Source organism: Hippocampus bargibanti, linkage group LG12, assembly GCF_051943395.1.
Source record: "Hippocampus bargibanti isolate YZ-2025 linkage group LG12, ASM5194339v1, whole genome shotgun sequence".
Classification (NCBI taxonomy): Eukaryota; Metazoa; Chordata; class Actinopteri; order Syngnathiformes; family Syngnathidae; genus Hippocampus; species Hippocampus bargibanti.
This window is the reverse complement of record NC_142745.1, coordinates 15,890,380-15,916,071: the sequence shown is the minus strand read 5'-3', so window position 1 is coordinate 15,916,071 and position 25,692 is coordinate 15,890,380. Positions and strand designations below refer to the sequence as shown.

The following is a 25,692-nucleotide window of genomic DNA, read 5'->3' as shown; positions in this document are numbered from 1 at the left end:
TAGGTGGTGCGTTCACAGACATGAGATATAAACAACCACTAGGCGGTGACCTCATCAAATACCGCCAAATATTTGCGTAATTGCTATGAGTTTTATACAACCAAACCAGAGGGTGAAACACAAAATGTGACCGTGTTTTTTATTTGTATTTCATACATATTTCAAAGTATACTTCATCATAAATTCAAGTAGCGTTCTCGGCTGTTGTATTTGACGTGTCTTCATTTTACCGTGTATGGTAGCTGAGTAGGAAGAGACGTTTTTTATTTCGAGGTCAGAAAGTTAAAACATTGCTGTTTCTTTGTGTTGGTGCAACAGTGATGAGATGGGTTTGTGGTAAGTATCACATGCAGAACATGACATAACTTGAATTTTACCTCCAAGTCAATGCAAAAAGGTCACTTTTCTGGATGTATGTCAATTTCATTTTTATCACACCATGACTGTGAATAGTATGTTAAATAATCAATCACAAGTAAGAAACCTAGACTGGTAGCCCACTAGCCGACCGAAATATCGGGCTTGGCCCCCTTCCCGTACTGTTACTGAAAATTACAACTTGTGCACACCTTGGCTCAAAATGTCTCAATTCAGACAATAACGAATGTAGATTTGAATTACATTATCATACTCCAGAGACTCCTGGTTTATAAGGTGGAGAGCGATGAAGACTGCATTTTCCGAGTTGCTGTCTCGGAAGCTTGAACACAACTCGGGAACGTCCTTGCGTGATGACGCATTACTTCGTCATTCCCGGCTGGTCTGCAGCATCCCAGGCGGCTAAGCTAGGTGGTTAAATGTACCGCTGTTTAGTTGTGCGGTTTTCACAAGAGAACGGACCACAAATATCAGCTGCAGCAAGTGTAGGAAATACGAATAATTCTCCCGAGTGTCCGCGTCGGGCCGGTCGCTATGGCCCTGCAAGGCCCAGAGGAGCTTGGGGAGCCGGTGGAGGAATCGGAGGATTTGGACGACCACGACGCTAGTAATATCTCGCCAGCTGAGGAGATACCGCTGCCCGTCGGGCCCGGGGACGACGACGAGGATCCAATTGGGAACACCGTGCTCCTGCCCTGGGACCGCTTCTCGACTTGGCTGCATTGTATCTGCGTGGTGGGCTTTGACTTGGAGCTGGGACAGGCGGTGGAGGTGAGGGAAGAGCCGCTGGTGTCAGCTGGGTCATCGGAAGAAGGAACTCCGCTGGGATGGGTTCCAAAAGTTAGCGTTTTATTCGGGGCTTTGACTAATTCCTGGACTACAAAACACATAGCCGTTCGTGATCCGGTTTACTCACTGCATGATACAGACGGATAGAAGACCCAGATAGCGTGATAAGCACGTTGGTCTTAATAACTAAACCAATATAACTAAAACTCAGAAATTTTGTCAAGGAACTCTATCGCAGAAAAAAATCAACCACGGGGCAACATTTCCTGAAACAAGCACACATAGCTTCAATGTAAAACAAGACCAACTTTTGAAATGAGGAACACACAGTGTTGCTCAAGAACATGAATATTCGACTTTCTTTTAAACTACGCACAGCAAGTCTCAAAAACACCCAACGTTGTTTTAAAACTAGGTTTCAGTACATCAATAGGATATGCCAGTTGTTTACGGATGTGACATCACGAATCACGTGATTTTTCTCGCTGGTAGGCAAACGCAACAATGGCAAGTATGGACAAAGCGAATTATTGTACCATGAAATCTGAACAATGCTCCGATTATGTGTGAAACCTATAGTTAGAAGTCCGAGAGCGATACTTTGAGAAGCTGGGATATCATATACAACTTGCCGGATCCAATTTGAAGAATGGATGGGTTGACGATCCATCATTGTGGCGGGAAATTACTTTCACCGATATTTATTTTTAACTCGTCTATACTCCCGGACAGGTCACTCACGATAGTTTGAAGGCATACAAGTCCCTCATAGCTTATGAATACGTAGAAAGTGGACTCGTGTATCCAGTGTTTTATTACAACGTTGAACAGTTGCTGTATTGTTTTTTGAAGACAAAGTTGTAGTGTCTGTTGTACATTTTGAATCATATTTAATCATTAGAACATTGGAAAGGGAACATACTATGTCAGTTGTGGTCAGTCATTAAACCAACTTGGGATGCAGATTTGAAAGGGCACATCATATTGTCATAATATTGTCAAACTGAGGCACAAGATTAATTCTCATCGTTGTACGTAGAATCTTAAAATTTTTAACACGTTCGATGGCTATCTTTACATGAACCCTAACACGAGCTAGCCTCCTCCCTGTCTCAATTTCCTTAGGGCTGAGCTGTGACTTCCCTCTTGTCAAAGCCATAATGGCCAGCGATGCACCACGAGCAGCAAGATCATCAGAAATTAAAGAAAAACACGATCTGCCAAAACAAGATCCCCATGTTCTATCAGCTGTAGAAATCCAGACCGTTGAGTGATGACTTTGTCTAAAATCCTTCCTTCAAAGGCCTTTGAAACAAAAGTTACAGCTCCAACTGGTGAAATGGCAATCAAAACTTTGACAGTGTTATGACTCTTGTAGTTAGACCAAGTCAATCCTTGGACAATGACATTTCCAGGTCTTACTATGAACACCTCACAAGGTCAATTATTACCCTGCAATGCTTATAGGTATCTTTAATTATTTTTGGCATGTTCATGATAACATCCTCCTTTTCTGCCCAGTGCACCAAAAATGCCAGCTTACTTGCTAATCCAAGAAGTGATTTGCTAACTACTTCACTAACAGTTTGTCGTGACAAATTGATCCTGTAAGCTAGGTCTTGATCCACCAAATTAAGTCTTAGTTTCATCTGCAAGAATCCAAACTAGGGTGCGGAAAATCCTACTGGACCCTCCGCACCCTGCCTACCACCTTTTCCAGCTACTTACCTCATTTAGGCACAAAAAAATCTTCTGGTTGTTTGGGTTTTAAGAAATTGAATTTTAGTTTGAAATGGAGGTTCAAATATTTACCTGCAGCAGGTTCGATTCTCTTCTTCATTGTCCCCTTGGTCCCCTTCTTCTTGATCAATGTTACTGGTACAATTAGATAGTCCCAGGAGAATTGAGGCAGCGTTACGTCTGTGTAAGCTCTCAGTCGTACAGGAATGGTCCATTGATGAAAAGGTTTCTTCAGCCGTCATCTGTACTTCTTTGAAAGTGTCGGACGTTTTGCTTCTCATCCAAGAAGTTTGCTGACGAAGTTTCTTGGATAAGAAGCGAAACGTCCGGCACCTTCAAAGAAGTACAGATGACGGCTGAAGAAACCTTTTCATCAATTGAGGCAGCGTTGTTCGTTTCTTGCTGGATCCTTGCTGTCGTCTGCCTGTCATCTTCCCGACGCTGTGCTTGCTGATACCTTTTCTTTGAAATATCAGGAGTTAACATGGCTGAAGTTTTATATCCCATGTTCACATGTGGGACATAATCAGGATCATTTGGATCACTGCTTGCAGATCCTGGGAATGTAATAAATGATTATTTAAGCAACATAATTTAAACAGCTGCAAAACAATGTACACAGCGATGAAAATTTGTTGCTAAATTAACATAGTTTCTGATACATTTATGAGACATGAACAAAAGAATAATTTCTGAACATAATAAAAATATATAAACTCTCATGACTGTACCCTATTTTTTACTTGGTGAATTAACAATGAAAAGGTATAGTTGAATATGCATGCAATGCATCGAGTTGAATTTCAAGTTATATATGTAAGGAAACAAATCTGAAAGAAAAATGATCTCCATAAACTCGATCTCCGCTATGTTGTGGTGCCCAATTCTTTCGGTGGAATTTAAACCCGCATCCTTTCACAAAACGGTTCGTACAGCCAACAACCACACACGATATCACCATCGTACTAAAATGCTAAGACTTTCATTAATCTAATCCGAAAATGAAACGCATAAGTTTACAAAACTGATAGCACTCGCTGACAACTGTTGTGTTTACTTGGCTTTCTGCCTACCGGAAGTTAGCGGCCGATCACGTGATCATTACAAATGACGACACGCTGGCATCTCGTATACGTCATCACAGTTCAAGCACTACTTTTGTCAAAATGTGTCTGTCTCACCAATGTGTCTCAAGATTTTTAACAGGTGAGTTTTTCAGCAACTAACACAATAGCCAGCCCGCTAACAACAACAAAAAACATCAAATGTAGGCATGCTGAACTACAACCCAAAACTAACAGTGAGCTAATACTTAAAGAAAGCCGAATCAGAATCAGAATCTGAATACCTTTATTCGTCCCACAATGGGGAAATTTGCAGTCCACAGCAGCAATTGAAAAGGGATGGGATTGGGGTGGGGTGAAAGGATAGAAAACAAGATATTCTAAGCATAACAAAATAAAAATGTCAACTGTATACTATGCAAATGTAAATGTGCAAAACCGTTCCATAAGAGAAAAAAAACTGTACATAGTGCAGAATCAAGAAATGCATTTTGATATATTGCAACAACCCATATTTACAAGTGTCCAGTTTTTTTTTTTTTTTTCACATGTGATCATTGAGAATTGTGAAGCCTGACAGCAGTCGGTAGGAACGAGCGGCAGTGCCTCTCCTTCTTGCAGCGCGGGTGTAATAGTAGTAATAGTAATAGTAATAGTAGGCAGAACGAGTCATGAAGGTAGTTTAGCAATCTGTGACTGATTTCTCAAAAACACAAAAAGGACTTGTGTTGTGTGTTCCGTTTTTGTGATAAAAGTTATCTATGACTTGCAATTTTGGTGCGCTAACTGTGCTCATCTCCCCTCCAGGTGATTTATCCACATCATTCCAAGCTCTCAGAGAAAGAGGTAAAGTCACTCGATCTGATACGATCATGTCAGCTCCATTCGAACAACAAGTAAATCCCATTATTGTCGTGCTTTCCTCCCAGAAAACAAGCATTTGCTACCTCTCCTTCCCAGATTCCAACTCAGGTAGGTTATGGTTATGGTTTGATTATTTTTTAATTAGTTAAAATATTGAGTTCAGTCACACCTTGTCAAGAAATTCAAAATGTCCCATGTCAAAGAGAGTATTTACCTGAACGTGCTTGCTGAGGACACACATTGAAGATTCATGACTTTAGCTGTGATTCTTTCTGGAGCTCGAAGCTTTCCAAAGTATCAGAGAAGAAAAGTTTCTTCTTGACAACCTATCAAGCTCTCGAGTTTTTTCTCTGTGTGTGTTGTGTGTGTGACATCAGAATGAAATACGTTGCTAATAAAGCTTTATGACATAGAAATGATTGCTGAAAAGTGTGTGCCACTTACTGCAATGTTGACGAACTTGTGACATATAAAGTTCATGTCTTTAAAGATTGTAGGATGAAAAAATGTACATGAATTATGTTTTTTTTTAAACATTTGATTATACTGTTGTCAACAAATTCGGAGCCTTGTAAAACTACAGCCAATGAGAGCGTTCCAAACAATGCAGTCATGTCGAGGACATCCAATGAGGACCAGTTTTCTGGACGTTAATTTAAATATATTTCCCATCATACCCTTTCGACTTTGGCAAAAAGTCTTTTGTGTCGGTATACTCGATCGTGCTAAAGTCAGTAGACCTTATAACTTTGTTAGCAGATGTTAAATCTGTTAATGGTTAGTGATAACGTAGATTATTGGTGATTTTTGGTCGTTAATGTGTTGTGCTTGTCACATAATTCCCACCGCGACTGTAAATTGTGTGCATATGAAATGCCATATATAGGCATCAGACATCTCTGCCTGTTGTGTTACATTGCTAACACACATACTAAAATTGGAACGATACAGAGAAGATTAGCATGGTTCCCTGCGCAAGGATGACACGCACAATCGTGAAGCGTTTCCAATTTTTCTCCTTTATTGCAATCTGGAAGATGGGAATCATGTGGACTTTCTACATATGGGCAATAAAACTTACTTCTACCCGAAAATGATGAAATGTTTAATAAAAAAATATACATTTGCCTAAATTGCACAATTGCACGCACAATCGTGAAGCGGTTCTAATTTTTCCTTCATTCAGGATGACCTAAGACAATTACGATTTTCATGGATACTTATTAGAAGCTACAAAGAAACTTTTAAAGTTGATTTGTTTTCTTTTTAACCACATTACATCATTCACTGCCAGACGATGTGCAAAAATGTGTCCACTGCCAGTGCAGTGCCAGGGTTTTTGTCATTTTCACTCAAATTGCAGGACCCACAGAATATTGAGTTTTAGCATTACCTAAACATTCAATACAACGTTGGAAACCATAGACTCTTCTTTCATAAAAAAAGAGTTAATTCATGAGTTATATGATTCTGGAGTCATCTGAGCTTGAAATGGGAGCGGCTGTCCAAAATGTAATACAATACATACATATTGATTTATATAGTGCTCTAATAAGAGCTGAAGCTGTAACAAAGCGCTAACACGGACAAAGTGAAAATGCTGCCCCTCGTGGGAGGGAAAAAACATTGCCGCAGGTCTGATTAGCGCATTATCGGCACCTCCTGCAAGAAAAACCAAAACCCGAACAAATTTGGGGATGGCGCTCCACATCACACTTCAATTCCAGAATAAATTTTGGAATGGCAGCAAATGAGTGAATCGAAAAAAAGTCAAATTGAATAGAGTGTACAAATAATTATCAACGTCAGCCCAAACATGACCCTTTTAGAGGCCAATATTTTATCATTGCGATTGCTTCCAGGTTGCCTGGGCGACACCCAGTTTTGCTTCCGTTTTCGCCAAGGCTCCAACAGGAAATCGTCGCTGGGCTGCTTTCTGGAAACCAGTGACCGTGATGCGCCGTCCTGCCTCAAGGTTGTCACACACATTCACGCACACGTACGAATGAACAAACATGCACTTGAAGCAGTTGTTCTCCAACTTTGTTTCAGCAAATAGAACTTCCAAAAATGTTTAACTTTCAAAGTCTCCCCAAAATATTACGACATTATTGCAAATTATTGATTTCTGGATTTTTTTTTACACTGTTTGGACAATATTTTTGCCTGATCCGTTACTCTTTGTTTCCCTCAAATGATCCTCTCTCTCTTGATCTCTCTGGAACATAACCAATACACAGAGGAATTATGTCACCCTGTGTTTATTATTGTATGAGACCATAACATTACACAATTAAAGGACAACCGACGTCACTTTTTTGTTCCTTAACTGACATCAGAAAAATGTTTTATAGCATCTAAAATACCCAAAACACGCAGGATGATATTTTTATTCAAATGCAAAACACCAATAAAAATGACTTAAAGTGTCCAAAATCTGCAAAAAATTGAGCTGCGAATTGGACATTTTCAGAAAGTCCCGCCCCCAGTTCGTGACGTCAGGCCAAGACGTCTTGCATTGCTGGAGAATTAAAAAAATGGCTTCAGATTCGGAGAATATGCTTTCTTGTTACACATCCAGTTATGAATATGATTCAAATAGTTCTGAGGAGGAAAGCATACATGTTTGCAATCGATTGAAGAAGGTTTTCTGGGTTGTTTTAATGGCTCAAGACTGACGTGTGTTGTCACAGAAAATGCAGAAGATGGCGGCAGAGCTCTGTGTAACGAATGAATCAACCCGTTTCCACAGGCTGATAAATTCCTTCCATGGAGCTTGGACGCCCTCTTCTGGTGGCTTTTGGGTGCAACACGATGTTTTCAGACCAAACAAGTACAGCAAAATACATTGACGTGATGGAAGGAGTGCTACAATGTGTCTTTTTTTTCGGTCAGGGGCGTTCCTTTAGTGACGTCACGTACGGACTCGTCACCAACTCAAAAACAAGACTTCCTGAATATTCAGCGCGAGTCTTAAAATGTAAAATATAGCTATACGCGGTGGAATCTTATTAAAATACGGTCAGTAGAAGTCATTTGAAGCCATTTTACATACATGTTTGCAATCGATTAAAGAAGTTATTCCTTGTCATTTTGAGGCATCTGGACTGAAATGTAGCGTCCCATAAAATGCACGAGATGGCACCCAAACTCCGTTGGATATGGGCTGATTTTTCTGCTGGGAATTTGTGCTAGCTCGTATCAAATAGTAGTCGATTCACCATCGCGCTATTTATGTGTTTTCGGACCAAACAAAGTACCTAAAAAGTCATTGTGTGTCGTTTTCTCGGTCAGTGACAATACCTTCCGTGACGTCACAGTAGGTATCGTCACCAACTCAAAAACAAGACTTCCAGAATATTCAGCGCGAGTCTCAAAACGTAAAATATAGCTATATGCGGTGGAATCTTTGTAAAATACGCTCAGGAGAAGTCATCTAAAGTGATTTTACAAATGATGGACACAACTTATCCGGAGGCGTCGGTTGTCCTTTAAGTACAATATAAAGTATGTTGTGTGTGTTCACAGAGGGAGCAGGGCCATTATTACGGCTATGTGTATTTTCGTCAAGTACGAGACAAATCTCTGAAGAGAGGCTATTTTCAGAAGGTGACTGAAACCATTTTCGATCCATTATTTGACCACTGTCCCCGTGCTGACCAATCATTTTCTTGCCGTTCTGCAGTCTCTGGTCCTGATCAGTAAGCTGCCCTATGTGACCTTCTTCCACTCACTCCTGAAAATCATGGCTCCAGAATACTTTGAGAAACAGGAACCGTGTCTGGAGGCAGGTAGGTCTTCTCCTTCAAAAGGATTTATTTCCACGTTTTGCCTTTTTCTTTGGTTACCTACGACATATTTGCTGAAGTTGGAACTGTTAGCAACTAAGTACATCCACAACCACTAAAGCAAGAGTGCTTAAAATAAGCATCACATTAAAATTAATATTATTACATATTTAAAAGACACTTGCATATACATATACAAGATTTGATGACAAATAAATGCAAATAATGCAGACATGTGTACAGTATCTGGAAAAAAACGCAAGGTTGTTACACCAAAAATATGACAATATAAAAAAAATATGACCCAAACAGTTGGCAAAGATAGCATAGAAATTGAAAGAAATTTACATTGTCTTCCCCCACAAGAAATACAAACATTAAATGGGGAAAGACTGAAAGAAATGAAAAAAAAAATCAATTTTCTGAGAATGGATGATTATTATTTATATCAACCTGAACTCAAAACTGTCTGTTGAAAATCATTTTTTTAAACATATGGACAAAACAAGCCGTTGATACACCTGAAGGATAACCGTGTAATGAGAAACGGCAGCAGGTCAAATGGAATTGCGCCATCTACCGAGGGACCGAGGAAATGCACAGGCATGTCATTCGATCAAGGCATCCACGAGTCAGCGCTTGAAAAGGAAAACATACCTTGCCATCAACGGATATTACAGAAAACGCAATTTATTTATATTGTTTTATGTATATGGTATTTTATAGTCTACAAATTCTGGTCATTATAAATTTAACCCAGTTAGTTACTGAGAGCGTTCCAAACAGAGCAGTAATGTCGAGGACAGCCAATCGGGACCCGGTGTCTGTAAATAATTTGCATATATTCCCATTAAGCCTTCTTTGACAAACAGCATTCAGTGTCCCTATAAACTACCGTGCTAAGTCAGCACCCCTTCTAACTACGTTTGCAGATGTAAAATATCTTAATGGTTAATTATAACGTAGATCATTGGTTGTATTTGGTGGATTAGGTGGTATATTGGTCATAAGATTCCCACCGCGACTATAGATTGTGTCCATATGGAACCCTATGTATAGGTCTCAGGTAGTTCAAAGTGTTGTGTTACTCTGTAACACGCATACTAAAATTGGAACGATACAGAGAAGATTAGCATGGTTCCCTGCGCAAGGATGACACGCACAATCGTGAAGCGTTTCCAATTTTTCCTCCTTTATTGCAATGTGGAAGATGGGAATCATGTGGACTTTCTACATATGGGCACTAAAACTTACTTTTAACCGAAAATGATTAAATGTTTCATAAAAATATACATTGCTAAAATTGTGTCCAAAAAGTATGAACATTCAAAATAAAACAAATATGAGAGAACATATTTTACAAAAACAGTTTTAATGAAAACTTCCCAAATATAGAAGTAATAAGAAAGTAATAAATAAATCTAAACAAAAAATACAAACATTAAATGGGGAAAGGCTGAAAAAAGAAAAGAAATACAGAAATATTCAGGTAATGCATGAAGTTTTTTTGAATCAAACTGAACTCAAAAACTGTTGAAAATCCCTTTTTTGAAACACATACGTACAAAACAAGCCGTTGATAAACCTGAAGCATAACGGTGCAATGAGAAACGGCAGCAGGTCAAATGGAATTGCGCCATCTGCCGAGGGACCGAGGAAATGCACAGGTAGGTCATACGATCGAGGCATCTACGAATGAGCGCTTGAAAAGGAACAATGACGTCGGACATGCCTTGCCATAAACGGAAATTACAGAGTATTATTCGCGATTTATTTATATAGTTATTTTTATATGGTTTATCGTCCACAAAGTCTGGTCTTTATAAACTAAACCCAGTTAGTTAAAGAGAGCGTTCCAAACAGTGCAGTAATGTCGAGGACAGCCAATCAGGACCCGGTGTCTGTAAATAATTTGCATATATTTCCCATGAAGCATTCTTTGACAAATAGCATTCGGTGTCCCTATAAGCTACCGTGCTCAATCAGCACCCCTTCTAACTATGTTTGCAGATGTAAAATATCTTAATGGTTAGTTATAACGTAGATCATTGGTTGTATTTGGTAGATTAGGTGCTATGTTGTTCATAAGATTCCCACCGCGACTATAGATTGCGTCCAGATGGAACGCTATGTATAGGTCTCAGGCAGTCTTTGCTGTTGTGTTACTTTGTAACACACATACTAAAATTGGAACGATACAGAGAAGATTAGCATGGTTCCCTGCGCAAGGATGACACGCACAATCGTGAAGCGTTTCCAATTTTTTCCCCTTTAATGCAATGTGGAAGATGGGAATTATGTTATTATATGAGCACTAAAACGTATATTTGCCGAAAATGCTGAAATGTTTAATAAAAAATATACATTGCTAAAATTGTGTCCAAAAAGTATGAACATTCAGAATAAAACAAATATTGGATAACAAGTTTTACAAAAACACAAAAAACAGTTTTAATGAAAACTGCCCAAATATGAAATTAATAAATACATCTAAATATCGGTCAGAAATATTGCATATTTTAATAATATTTAAAATGCAGGGAGTACAATAAAAATTCAGATATACTATAAACTAATAAAGGCATATCCAATCCAATATTCGAAGGATTACCAAATATTTTTGAAAAAGTATAAAGTAAGAATTATACTGATAATTTTCAACTTTTTGATTACATGAAGCTTTTTTCCACAGCTTGTAACGATATGGACCGGTGGCCAACGCCGCATCCGGGTAGAATCCTCACGCTGCCCATAATGGGTGTGGTCGTCAAGGTAAAAGCGCTCAATGACTGACAGGGGATGGTGGGGAACATGGACTGTGTTGATATGTGAGAGTGCCACCGCAGGTGCGCATCCCGACCTCTTACGACAAACCGGGAACGTCGCAGCTTGTCCAGTCGACTCAGGTGACAACAAAGTTCTCTTGTCTCTCTTCAAATCTTTTCTCTTTCATGAGACTCAAAAGTGATGTTTTTTGTGGGTTTTTTCACCCAGGGTGACAGTCTGGTGTCCATTGTACTGCCCACCATCCATGAAGTTGACCTCTTCCGGTGTGTTCAGTTTTAGATACATAACTAAGTGGAAGATCTCGGGGGCTCGAGCACTGCCTTTCCTGTATTTATTTTTCTTGTGTGATTTAAGGTACAGTGATACCTCGGCTTACGACCGCGTTAGCCCATGAACTTTTGGCCTCACGAACATTAAATTTGCGAGCATATAGTCTAGGCTCACAAACTAGTTTTTGGTGGACGAACCAAACCACACAGAGCGCCACGGTGGCTGGCGGACTAGTTTTCCACACCCCTTTTCTTTGAGTGTTGAAGTAGTTTGTTATCGAGTGGAGTACTTTTGCTATTATGGGACCGAAAAAGACCCCACCACAGGCTAGTGTCAAGCCGAAAAGGACACAAAAGAAAATTATGGTCGAGCAGAAGGTGATCATCGAAAAACATGAACGATGTGTGCGTTTGTGTATCTTAGCATCCCAGTACCATTATGCTAAGTTGACCTTTGCTACATGTAGCTAAGGGTGTTTCTCTGTAGTCTAAGCAACATTCTCAGGCAATAGAAGAGGTTGAAAAACATCTATTGATTTGGATTCACAAAAAGCAGCTAGCAGGGGACCGTGTGAGTGAGGGTATTATCGCCGAGAAAGCATTGCAACGACATCAACAACCATCACAAAGGTCAATGAAACGACTTTATTAGACAGTCCAGTTTATTTCTTTAATCACAATCCAATAGCACATTTACTATCCATAAATAAGTCTGTGTAAGCTCTCAGTCGTACAGGAGTGGTCCATCGATGAGAAGGTTTCTTCAGCCGTCATCTGTACAAAAGTGAAGGTTTCGGACGTTTCGCCTCCTATCCAAGAGGCTTCGTCAGCGAACTAAAGTCTGACTGGTCGTATCGGCCCTGTTTATATATCCCTAATGTCCAGCCATGGCGGCGCCGGACACAGCTATGATAGGTCCCTACTCTCAGGTTGGGGGGAGCAGAGGACCCCTCCCTGTGGCCCCACTGATTGTTCCTACATTCCTGACTAACGACTGGCCTATTTGCCCCACTCCCACCGGTATCACGTCATCAGCAATACGAAAGTTGCCTAACCTGTTTTGCCTAAGCAGGCTATTGTATGAGCGATCCAAATTGAACCTCACCCCACCAGACCGGTTTAATGAAGGATTTTGTTGTTTTATAAGAATCGCTTCTTTTACCCCCCTTTCAAACCATCTATGTTCTTTCGCTAAGATTTTGACCTCATTGTCGTCAAATGAGTGGTTGCTAGCTTTTAGGTGCAAATGTACTGCCGATTGAGGCCCACTAGTATTATCCCTGCGGTCTGGTGGGGTGAGGTTCAATTTGGATCATTCATACAATAGCCTGCTTAAGCAACACAGGTTAGGCAACATTCATAATGCTGATGAGGTGATACCGGTGGGAGTGGGGAAAATAGGCCAGTCGTTAGTCAGGAATGTAGGAACAATCAGTGGGGCCACAGGGAGGGGTCCTCTGTCCCCCCAACCTGAGAGTAGGGACCTATCATAGCTGTGTCCGGCGCCACCAGGTCTGGACATTAGGGATATATAAATAGGGCCGATACGACCAGTCAGACTTTAGTTCGCTGACGAAGCCTCTTGGATAGGAGGCGAAACGTCCGAAACCTTCACTTTTGTACAGATGACGGCTGAAGAAACCTTCTCATCGATATCCATAAATAAGGTATCTTTTGTGTAGTTTTAAGGCTTATTTAGTAGAAATTTACGTTTTATGGGGACGTGGGAACGGATTATTCTCATTTTTCATGGTTTCTTATTGGAAATAAATGTTGAGCAGGCGAACTTTTTGCCTTAAACACACTTTCTGGGAACCAATTCAGTTTGTGAGCTGAGGTATCACTGTATATAGAATGCCCCTCTTTGTCTCCTCAGGTGTTTCTTTCCAGTCTTCTTCCACATCCAGATGCTGTGGGAGTTGGTGCTGCTGGGGGAGGCCCTCGTTGTCATGGCGCCCTCTCCCGCAGAGTCGTCAGACACTGTACTGGCGCTGGTCAGGTGGGACTCACATTCCATTCATTCCACGTTTCCTCCAACAATATCTGAAAACTGAAAGTGAGCAATGGAAGGACCGCCATCGGTGCAATCGACATAGCTAAAATAAAATACGTTATGGATTGGCAGATTGGAGCGCCATGAGTCGAAATGTTAGCTCGAAAATTCTGTTGAAAATATTAACTAACTCACTGTCAGACGTGCAAAAATGTGTCCACTCCAGTGCCAGGGTTTTTGTCATTTTCACTCAAATTCCAGTACCTACAGAATGTTGAATTTTAGGACTACATAAACATTCAATGCAGTGTAAGAAACCTTAGACTCTTTTCTTTTAGCAGGAAAAAGAGTTGATTCCTAAATTATATCGGTCTGGAGTTATCTAAGCTTCAAATGGGGGCAGCTGTACAAAATACAATCCAACACACACATTGATTTATATAGTGCTTTAACAACAGCTGAAGCTGTAACGAAGCACTAACATGGACAAAATGCAAATGCTGTCCCCCCCCGTGGAAGGGAAAACATTGCCAGAGGTCTGACCAGCGCTTTATCGACACCCCCAGGAAGAAAAACCAAAACCCGAACAAATTCGGGAATGATGCTCCACGTCACACTTTTCAATTCCTGAATAAATTCTGGAATGGCAGCTAATGAGTTAAATTGTCTGAAAATGCAAGAGTGTGAGAAGAAAAAATCACCAACATTTAAAAATATATTCCAATTTATTAAAAAGTGATGATACATTATTCATAATATATTACAGTAATAATAATTGCTATTATTATTATTATTATTATTATTATTATTATTATTATTATTATTATTATTATTATTATTATTATTCGTAGTAGTAGTAGTAGTAGTAGTAGTAGTAGTAGTAGTAGTGGTGGTAGTAGTAGTAGTTTTCTTCTTCTTCTTCTTCTTCTTCTTCTTAATAATAATAATAATAATATTATTATTATTATTATTATCCATCCATTTTCCGTACCGCTGATTCCTCAGTAGGGTCGCTGGGGGGTGCTGGAGCCTATCCCAGCTGTCTTCGGGCACGAGGTGAGGGACACCCTGAATTGGTTGCCAGCCAATCGCAGGGCACACAAGGACAAACAACAGTCACTCTCGCACTCACAACTTTGGAGTCTTCAATCTGCCTGCCATGCATGTTTTTGGAATGTGGGAGGAAACCGGAGGACCCGGAGAAAACCCACGCGGGCCCGGGCAGAACAAGCAAGCTCCACACATGGAGGCCGGAGCGGGACGTGAACCGGCGACCTCTGCATTGTGAAGCCGGTGTGCTTATTATTATTATTACGGTTTACAAACACCTTGGCTTACGGAATTTTTGGCTTACGAACGTTAAATTTATGAAAATTAAAGGAAAAGAAGAAGAAGAAACCTTGGCATAAGCACTACTTTTTGGGATACACATGGAGCGCCGCCCCACCACGGCTGGCGGAGTAATCTTCGGCAGAAGAACACCAAAGCACACGACCGAACAGCACCCCAGCCGGCCTACCTTTCCACACCCCCTTTATCTGAATGCACACGTCGATCGTCTACAACGATACTTTTGCTGTTATGGGACCGAAAAAGACCCTACTACAGGCTCGTGTTCAGCCGGAGAAGACACAAAATAAAATTACAGTCGAGGAGAAGGAGATCATTGAGAAACACGAACGAGGTGTGCGTTTGTCTGATTTAGCCGCTTAGCGGATATGCTAAGTCCACCATTACTACCATACTTCGCAACAAAGTCTTTACACAAAGGCTTTATTTACTCGATGCTTTCACGTGATAAATGACAGGGGCAGGGGTGTCAAACTCCGGTCCTCGAGGGCCACAGTCCTACATGTTTTCCAAATCTCCCTGTGGCAACACAGACTCAGGTGTGTTGCCACAGGGAGACATGGAAAACATGTAGGACTGCAGCCCTCGAGGACCGGAGTTTGACACCCCTGCTTTAGGGATTATTGGAAGGACCATTTCAATGTTTATCATTGTGTTCAGCTGATAGAAAAGGCTTGGCATGATGTTACCCTTCGATCCTTGAAAGCAGCATGGAAGGATTTGTGGCCCGCATGCATCCTTGAGAGGGACTTTGAACGATTTGGTCCTCATGACTCTGTTGTTTTGGACGAGATTATTTCCATGGGACAGAACATCGGGGGACTCGAAGTGGATGCAGATGACATCGAGGAGCTTGTTGCTGACCATAATGAGGTCATTAACACAGAGAATTTGATTTGCCTTCAAGAGGACAAGCAGAAGTAAGCCATTCAGGAGTTGTCATCTGAGGACGAGGAGGAGAAGATGGCTGCAGCATCAAGTGAGAGCATCAAGGCAATGTTGGCTAAGTGGAATGATGTGCAGGCTTTTCTTGAACAGTTCCATCCAGAAAAGGCTATGAGAATCATCAACATGATGAATGATAATGTGATGCCTCAGTTCCGTAAGACCTTACAAGTCAGAATGGAACAGGTGTCAATTAAGAGCCATCAACGACCATCACACGTAAATAAAGTGACTTTATTATACAGTGCAGTGTATTTCTTTCGTTACAATACAATAGAACGTTTATTATACATAGAATATGGTATATTGTGTGTAGTTTTAAGGTTTATTTAGTTGAAAGTTATATTTTATGGAGACCTGGGAACGGATTATTCCCATTTTAATGGTTTCCTACGGGAAATTAATTTTTGGGATACACACTTTTCACCTTACACACTCTGTCTGGGAACCAATTAAGTTCGTAAGCCAAGGCCCCCCTGTATTATTATTGTTATTATTATTTTCTATACAATTATAGAATATACAAATATATAAAAAAACAAATGCAACCGATATGGACAAACGATGTAAAATGTACTGGAGATTACGAAAATGGACAAATATCAGATGAAAATACATAATGAGACAAAAATAAAATATTTGACCAAAAAATTCAACGAGAATTACACAAAAATGAAGGAAATTTTGTTAGTTGTCATCTATCTGCGCCCGTTGTTGAATTTTCTGCCTTCGCTCTCTTTGTATGCAGCTGCGTGTCTCCTCTGCGCTACTGCAGCGACTTCCGGCCGTACTTCACTATTCATGACAGCGAGTTCAAGGAATACACCACCAGGACGCAGGCACCGTGAGTACAAATGCTACACACAAAATTCCCATGAAGGGAGTCTAATCGGGTTTTGTTATAACAAGAATTCAGGGACCAATAAAAATAAAATAAGTTCAGTGTTTTTGGTGGCTGAAATGAACAAAGTGCTTTTCTATTTGTTTCATTATGCATTTTGATTTAAGTTTCAAATGTGATGATGCGACCACTTCAATCTTTAAGTCAGGGCAAGGTGACCCAAAAAGATGCGTACCCATGAAAATTTCAATTGTGGCTTTGATTAAAAAACTATTTATTTCAAATTACAACCAGACATTATTCAGTTTGTTGAAGACCATACACAAGAGTTGCAGCTATGTCTGTCAATTTTTAGTTATTTTATAGCTTTCCCAAGATGTGTTCCAAATGTCCACCATTTTGTTGCAAACAAACCTGCACTAATCTGACAAAGTTGTCAATCACTTTTCCACACTCCTCTTTTGGGAAGGTGACTCAAAAATATGTGTCCTACTGAGTCCCTCACTGCAGCAATGTTTTCTCCTGAAAGAGGAGTGTGTAAAAGTGATTGACAACTTTGTCAGACGAGTACAGGTTTGCTTGCAAACAAAATGGTGGACATTTGGAACACATCTTGGGAAAGCCATAAATTGACTAAAATTGACAGAAATTGCTGAAACTCTGGTGAATGGTCTTCCAAAAACTGAATAATGTGTGGTTGCAATTTAAAATAAATAGCTTTTTAATCAAAGCCACAATTCAAATGTTTATGGTTACACATCATTGTGGATGTTTTTTTTTTTTGGAGTTATGATGACAGTATGCCACTTCTCCCCACAGCATATTGTGTATCCGTTTATTTTTCCCGAGTCATTATGATAATATGTCACTCCTCCACATAGGCCGTCAGTCATCCTGGGAGTGACCAACCCTTTCTTTGCCAAGACGCTGCAGCACTGGCCTCACATCATCCGCATCGGCGACATGAAACAAGCGGGTCATTGCACATCGCAGAATCCTAAATCATAATCTTGTGATGTCTTAACTGTTTGTCATGTGGGGTGTTAAATCAAGACTCCTCCACAGGTGAGATGGCCAAGCAGATGAAAGTGAAGAAACTGAAGAATCTGAAAACTCTCGACTCCAAACCCGGTGAATCTCCTTTTCTCCTCTGCATTTTAACAAAAAAAAATGGGAAGGGAAGGTGAACTCCAGTGTGTCTGTGTGTTGTTCCAGGTGTATATACAGCGTACAAGTCATATCTCAACAAAGATGAAGAAATCATCAAGCAGCTCCAGAAGGTAAACGTGCGCACACACACATGATCCCCCCACCCACCTTCCAAAAAAAACCCATTTCGTTTTACTTGTATTGGTCCAACAAAATCCATAAAATAAGCTTTTTTTTGGATTTCATGACAACGATGCTAATCATGTTAGTTTTAGTCACACCTCAAACATCTCAGCAGTCCTTTTCATCCACTAAATGGCAACAAAAACAGAGAAATGTGCTCTTGATGGCAAAATAATGTCTTTGCAGAACACATTTAGTGGTAGTAGCATTTAGCCGTGCGTACGTGAATGTGTTTGTGCCTTTATGGATGAGAATACTTTCACCTTCTACAGTGATACCTCGGCTTACGAACGCTTTAGCTCATGAACTTTTTGCCTTATGAACATTAAATTCACGAGAATATAATCTTGGCATACGAACTACTTTTCGGCGGACGAACCAAACCACACAGCGCCACCACGATGGCTGGCGGACTAGTTTTTGGCAGATTAACACAAAACCACACGGTCGAACAGTGCCACAGTGGCTGGTGGACTAGTTTTCCACACCCCATTTGAGTGCAGAAGTGGTTTGTTATCGAGTTAAGGACTTTTGCTTTTTTTGGGACCGAAAAAGACCCCACCACAGGCTAGTGTTAAGCCGAAGAGGACACAAAAGAAAATTACGGTCGAGCAGAAGATCACCGAAAAACACAAAGGAGGTGTGCGTTTGTGTGACTTAGCGTCCCAGTACGAGTATGCTAAGTCGACCATTGCTAAGTGTGGCTAAGGGTGTTTCTGTGTTGTCAAAGCAACGGTCTCGGGCAATAGAGGAGGTTGAAAAACTTCTGTTGGTTTGGAGTAACGCAAAGCAGCAAGCCCAGTACAGTGTGTGAGGGTATTATCGCCGAGAAAGCACGGCAACTTCACTCAGATATCATCAAGAGGCAACTACATCAACGACTATCACAAAGGTAAAATGACTTTATTATACAGTGCAGTTTATTTCTTTAATTACAATACAATATCACATTTATTATACATGAAATAGGGTATATTTTGTGTAGTTTTAACGGGCAACCGACGTCACTCTTTTGTTTCTTAACTGACATTAGAAATACGTTTTATAGCATCTAAAATACCCAAAACATGCAGTATGATATTTTTAGTCAAATGCAAGACACCAATAAAAATGACTTAAAGTGTCCAAAATCTGCAAAAATAATGAGCTGCGAATTGGGCATTTTCAGAAAGTCCCGCCCGCAGTTCGTGACGTCACGCCAAGACGTCTTGCATTGCTGTAGAATCAAACCAATGGCTTCAGATTCGGAGAATATGCTTTCTTGTTACACATCCAGTTATGAATATGATTCAAATAGTTCTGAAGAGGAAAGCATACATGTTTGCCATCGATTAAAGAAGTCTTTCCGTGTCATTTTGAGGCATCTGGACTGCAATGTAATGTCCCACAAAAGAGGCAGAAAAATGGCGACCAGCTCCTGTGAGGAATGAATCAGCCCGTTTCCACAGGCTGATAAATTCCTTCCATGGAGCTTGGACTCCCTCTGCTGGCGGCTTTTGGGTGTAACACAAGGTTTAAAAAAACACAGTACAGCAAAATACATTGACGTGATGGAAAGACGCTACAATGCGTCTTTTTTACGGTCAGGAGGCGGTCCTTTTCTGACGTCACGTACGGACTCGTCACCAACTCAAAAACAAGACTTCCTGAATGTTCAGCGCGAGTCTTAAAACGTAAAATATAGCTATATGTGGTGGAATCTTATTAAAATACGCCCACTAGAAGTCATTTGAAGCCATTTTACAAATTATGGACACAACTTGTCCGGAGACGTCGGTTGTCCTTTAATGCTTATTTAGTAAAAAAGTATGTTTTATGGGGACCTGGGAACAGATTATTTTAATTTTTAATGGTTTCTTATGGGAAATTAATGTTCGACAAACGAACTTTTCGCCTTCAACACATTTTCTGGGAACCAAATGATTTCGCAAGCTGAGGTATCACTGTACTTCTAAATTTAAATCATCTGTCATCTTTTCAATCATTTGTGACACTTTTGTATTTCAGCAGGGCTCAAAAAGTTCAAGATGAAGCATCCCTTGAAAATATCTTATTACAGTTAGACATTCTTGCTTTTTTTGTCAGGGTGTTCAACAGAAGAGGCCCTCGGCGGCCCAGAATGCAATCCTGCGGCGCTATTTTCTGGAGCTGACGCAGAGCTTCATCATCCCCTTGGTACGTGCCTCAAAATTTGCGATCGCTCGTCGTCACTGACAGCGGCAAGCTGACCGTGCGAGCGTTGCGTTCGTTTGTCCGGCGAGCAGGAGCGCTACGTGGCCAGTCTGATGCCGCTGCAAAAGTCCATCAGCCCGTGGAAGAGTCCGCCTCTGCTGCGGCCGTTCGTCCAGCAAGACTTCATGAAGACGCTGGAGAAGGCGGGCCCGCAGCTCACCTCCAGACTCAAGGGTGACTGGATCGGACTCTACAAGTACGTCCACTTCACGCAAAGGGTGTGGTCCTCACATGTTTTAACACAAATTTCCCCGCGGTGTTCCAAAAGGCACTTCCTGAAATCTCCCAACTTTGACGGCTGGTTCCGTAACAGAAGAAAAGAGATGTCGCAGAAACTCGAGGCCCTGCACCTGGAAGCGCTCTGTGAGGAGGTGACTGATTGTTTTGTTGCCATTTCCCTCAGCGTAGCTCCATTTAGTGGATGTATTGTAAATTGTGTATTACAATGCGGTGCACCCAATGTATGAAAATAATTTAGAAAATCGTCTTCTTTTAGTGTGGAAAATAAGGTACAGTGATACCTCGGTTTACGAAACCCCTTGGTTTACGAACTTTTCGGTTTACAAACATTAAATTTATGGAAAAAAAAAACTATTTTTCGGGACACACACGGAACTGCCACAATGAGTGATGTGTCGTTCGCGAACGAGCCCATTCTCCTAACAACAAAATGGCAGCTGGCTTGTTTTGCTCCTCTATTCCCCAACCCCAGTCATCGGTTAAAGCCACGTGATTGGTCAAGAATGCAGCAGTGAGGGCGTGGGGGTCACAGACAGAGAGAGTGAAGCCATTCTCCTAACAACAAAATGGCAGCTGTAATTTTTTTTGTCCTCTATTCCTCGCCCCCAGTTTTCGGTTAAAGCCACGTGATTGGTCAAGAACGCAGCAGTGAGGGAAAGAAGTTTAAACATTAAAGAGACTGGCAGACGATAGAGAGAGACTGACAAAATGGATAGAAAACAGTGACATTTGGACTTGTTTCAACTTTGATCGTTCAAAGGCAGAGTGTCGCCTGCAAGGTTAAAAATCCCATCAATCAAGCTCCACAAAGAACCCGCACAAGCCATCACTTGATGCAAAAAGATATCAACCCAGCTAAACAGAACACAATTAATGAGGAACAAGGTAAAATCAGAAAGAAAGAAGAAGGCTACGTTCCTCATCAAGTGTTTAATGCTGATGAAACCGGCCACTCCATTCCATCAAGCCATCAACGACCATCACAAAGGTAAATAAAATGACTTTATTAAGCAGTACAGTTTATGTCTTTAATTACAATACAATAGCACATTTATTATACATAAAATACGGCATATTTTGGGTGGTTTTAAGGCTTATTTAATAGAAAATTATGTTTTATGGGGACCTGGGAACACATTATTCTTATTTTAATGGTTTCCTATGGGAAGTTATTTTTGGGATACACACTTTTCACCTGACACACTCTGTCTGGGAACCAATTAAGTTCGTAAACCAAGGTATCACTATACTTTTTTGTTTTTTTGTCATGTTATGTCTGTTAGGACCTGCAGCAGCGAGTCCAGAGGCATTCGGAGGTGGAGACGGTGGACTTGGTCCTCAAGTTAAAGGACAAACTGGTAAGTAGGAGAAATTGGAATAAAAAAAAAAAAAACAACAATCACTGACTTGTGTATTCACCGCCTCGCCTCCGTCAGATTCAAGCGGAGAAGGAGCGTCTGCCCGTGCAAGCTGGGACGCTGGCCAAATTGCAAGCTCACATCGACGGCGTCATACTGGCCTTGCCCCAAGACCTTCAGGGTATCCTCCACAAACCCACCACACCTTGAACTTTGATTCTCAAGCACCCCCCAAAAAAGGTCATCTAACACATAAAGAACTCTTTCCAAATGTCCGGAGGGATTTTTTTCTCACCACTTGACAAAGCTTTTCTTTTTGGGAGATTTGCTTCTCTGGGTTGTGTACAGTAATATAAAAATACTACTACTAATAATAATAACATCACAGATACTAGTAAATATATTTTCAATGGAAGTAACATCCCATAAACAGCACAACAACAACAATCAAGCACCAGCGACACTCTCGGTTCGGCAGTCGGCAAGAAGGCGTCTGCATCCAGGTTATGCCGCCCTTTGACATTTTTGCTCAAACAGACTTTCCGAAAGAAATATGTTGGGAAATTTCAAAAGTTTTTTTATTAGATTTTTTTTGTTTTGTTTTTCTGTTTTTTTATTTTTTATTTTTATTTTTTTGTCCTGTGAAATGTAGTTTTTTTCCCAATCCATTTTATACTCAGAATTTAAATCAGTATGTCCAGTAAATGACAACAAACAAAAGTGACATTTGATGCAAAATATTGGAAATTCAAATTAAATATTTTGAACTCACGACTTTGTCATGGGAAGTTTGGTCGAAATTTTTCCCATACAGTCTTTAATTTTTTTCTTTAAATTTCCCATAAGAAACTATGCAGCAAAATTTTCTTTGGGAATAAATAAATAAATTAATGAATACACAAATACATAAATACATCAATAAATACATAAATAAATACAAAAATAAATACAAAAATAAAATAAAACTTGTTGTTTCTTGGAAAATTCTGGAAAGAAATCCAATAAATTGGTTGAGAACATTTAGTGGAAGATGTCTAGTAAATGGAACGTATGGAAAATTTGACGCTAAATTCTAGAAAATTCCCGGCAATTGCTTGAAGATGTCAACATTTGGCAGAAAGATTCCTGTACATTTCTGAAATGGGTGAAATAAAATTGGTAATTTGGCGGACAGTTTTCATGGAATTTTTGGTCACAGACCTCTTGTAAATATTTGGAAACTAGGCTACTCATTTTTTTAAACATTAAACATTTTTTTTTTACCTTAAGTTGCGAAAAACATTTCAAGGAAATTTTTCCGAAAATATCTGAATTCTCTGTGAGTTACGGAAAGCTTTTCATGGGAAATTCAGAGGAAATTTTATTGTAAATTTCAGGATTTCCAATAAGTGATAGAAAACCCGACATGGGAAATTTGGTGGAAATTTCAAAATAGTTTCTAAATTGCTGAAAACTTACCATTTGGAAATTTGACCGAAACAAATAAAGAAATAAAACACTTAACTGAATCTTCCTATGAAAAAAGGTTTCTTAATTTGCTTTTCTAATTAAAAAAAAGTTCAAAACCAGTAACTAGCACAGCAACGATGCAACACCAGCAATTTGCACATTTTCTCCTTCCATGTCTCCTGACCACCCCGCAAGACTAAGTTTTGCTTAGCGTTATTTCAGTTCTCTGTCAACGTTTAAGTTGAAATCCTTTCAACGATCTCTGAATGAGTTGCTGGGAATTTTCCACTCGTCAATCAAGAAAAAAATGTGGACATTTTCTCGAAACTGACTGAATCTTTCCAAACATCTTGTGATTTTTTTATTAATTTGTTAATTGGCGTAGAAAATTACGGAATAATTGTGAAGAATTTTCTGTGACATGTTTTTTTTTTTTTGGTGGAACATTATTTGACTTAAAAGGACAACCGACGCCTCCGGACAAATTGTATCCGTAATTTGTAAAATCACTCCAAATGACTCTTGTTTTCGTCTTGTTTTCGAGTTAATGATGATGCCTGACATGACGTCACGTCTGGAACGCCCCTGACCGAGAAAGCGACACACAATGCATTTTGGGTACTTTGTTTGGTCTGAAAACTTCAGCATCAGCCCATTTCCAACGGAGTTTTGGCGCCATCTTGTGCATTTTCTGGGACGCTACATTTCGGTACAGATGCCTCAAAATGACAAAATGATAACGTCTTTAATTGATTGCAAACATTTATGCTTTCCTCTTGAGAACTATTTGAATCATATTCATAGCTGGATAAGTAACAAGAAAGCATCTTCTCAGAATCTGAAGCCATTGTTTTGATTCTCGAGCAAGGCAAGACGTCTTGGCGTGATGTCACAAACAAGGGGGCGGAACTTTCTGAAACTAGCCATTTCCGGTTTCATTTCGAAGTAGTTTTTGGACACTAAGTCATTTTTATTGGTGTTTTTCATGTGACTAAAAATATTAGCGTGCGTGTTTTGGGTATTTTAGATGCTATAAAACGTTTTTCTGATGTCAGTTAGGAAACAAAAAATGGTGTCGGTTGTCCTTTTACTGTATAAATAAATGTATGCCGTATGTCTCTAAAGTTGTGTTGTCAAGAAAACTGACAGAATTATGTATATTGAAAATTCAAAGACAGTATAAAATGTTTCCAACACAAAATATATTGGAAATTACACTGAAACTTCCGCACCACCCAAAAAAAAAATTATATTGACATTCCTTTGAAAAAATATGGAAACATGTCATTCATGGGAAATTTGTCAGAAACGCTTCCATTTCTAACTGATTGTTTGAATGTGTCCAAAATGATCACACAGCCTTAATTTACGCTCGCTGAGCGAACTGACGCCATTTTGTATTATTTTCCCTCATAAATGCCTTCAAAATCTCTCAGGAAGTCTCAGTAAATTTTACTCATCCTCGAAATAATACTTAAAAATGTATTTATTTTTCATGCTTTTGGCCATATTAAATTATTTTTTGAAACATTCCTGACGAATTTCTAGTAGTGACAATTTGTCTGAATTATTCTGGAAACGTTTCAAAAGAAATGTAGTCAAAAAGTGAATTTCAAATATATCGGCGAACTTGGCATAAGATTCTCCAGTTCATTGTACAAAAGTGTAGTGAATTATACAAAACCGTCCATTAAATCCCCAGGAAGATTTTGTAAGAAAATGAGTAGATTTTTTTTTTTACGAAACTTTGAATCAATTTGTCAGTTTGTGTCTCATTTAAAAAAAAATTCCATTGCAAATTCAGGTGAATTGCCAAATCCTTTTTCTTGGGGAATTTGTCACAAAATGCTTTATTTGAAATGAATTTATACTCATCCTATTTTATGTTATTTTATTTCACATCAAGCACACTTGGAGTGAAAAAAACATTTATATTTATAGCAAAGAAGCATATTTTAACATTTTTGTTTGTTTGTATATGTGTGTCTTTAACAATGATCTTTTTTGTACAAAACGGCGTGATTAAAAATGTACAAATAAGTATTGCGCTTATAGCGTATAGGCTAAAGACGACAGTAGGCTAACATTGAACCACTACGTAAAACCACTTGTATCATTATGTAGACGGACGACCTGAGATCGTTTCGTTTTTTTTTTTTTTTTTTTTTTTGTTCTTTTGACTTGAAGACGGCGCCGCGAGAGTGGCTGCCTTTCCAGCAGCTCCTGTGTTTTGCTTTTCTACTTTCATTTCTTTCATAACTTTGCTGCTGTGA

General features: G+C 39.7%; 1 protein-coding gene and 3 non-coding genes across 4 annotated transcripts; all 4 read left to right on the top strand.

Moving 5' to 3' along the window:
* The first annotated feature begins 180 nt into the window (after positions 1-180).
* On the top strand, positions 181-25,692 carry dennd6a (DENN domain containing 6A). The gene is made up of 19 exons (XM_089010282.1): positions 181-1,149; positions 4,779-4,817; positions 4,901-4,943; positions 6,698-6,810; positions 8,364-8,444; positions 8,521-8,626; positions 11,316-11,395; positions 11,470-11,529; positions 11,618-11,673; positions 13,556-13,678; positions 16,716-16,811; positions 17,690-17,784; positions 17,874-17,939; positions 18,024-18,088; positions 20,226-20,315; positions 20,405-20,568; positions 20,641-20,743; positions 21,896-21,970; positions 22,049-25,692. Exons 1-19 carry the CDS (start codon positions 913-915, stop codon positions 22,178-22,180), a joined length of 1,824 nt encoding a protein of 607 aa, XP_088866408.1. The 5' UTR covers positions 181-912; the 3' UTR covers positions 22,181-25,692.
* On the top strand, positions 5,744-5,850 carry LOC148890700 (U6 spliceosomal RNA). Its single transcript, XR_016116787.1, has one exon. It is a non-coding gene; the product is annotated as a U6 spliceosomal RNA (small nuclear RNA).
* LOC148890699 (U6 spliceosomal RNA) lies at positions 9,705-9,810 on the top strand. The gene has a single exon (XR_016116788.1). It is a non-coding gene; the product is annotated as a U6 spliceosomal RNA (small nuclear RNA).
* On the top strand, positions 10,783-10,888 carry LOC148890698 (U6 spliceosomal RNA). Its single transcript, XR_016116785.1, has one exon. It is a non-coding gene; the product is annotated as a U6 spliceosomal RNA (small nuclear RNA).

What these genes read in the sequence shown, in the direction of transcription:
- dennd6a (XM_089010282.1), top strand. Translation starts at nt 913, where the DNA reads ATGGCCCTGCAAGGCCCAGAGGAGCTTGGGGAGCCGGTGGAGGAATCG. An exon ending in AACTCTCGACTCCAAACCCG is followed by an intron (nt 17,940 to 18,023) that starts GTGAATCTCCTT and finishes GTGTTGTTCCAG; the next exon opens with GTGTATATACAGCGTACAAG. An exon ending in GACTGGATCGGACTCTACAA is followed by an intron (nt 20,569 to 20,640) that starts GTACGTCCACTT and finishes GTGTTCCAAAAG; the next exon opens with GCACTTCCTGAAATCTCCCA.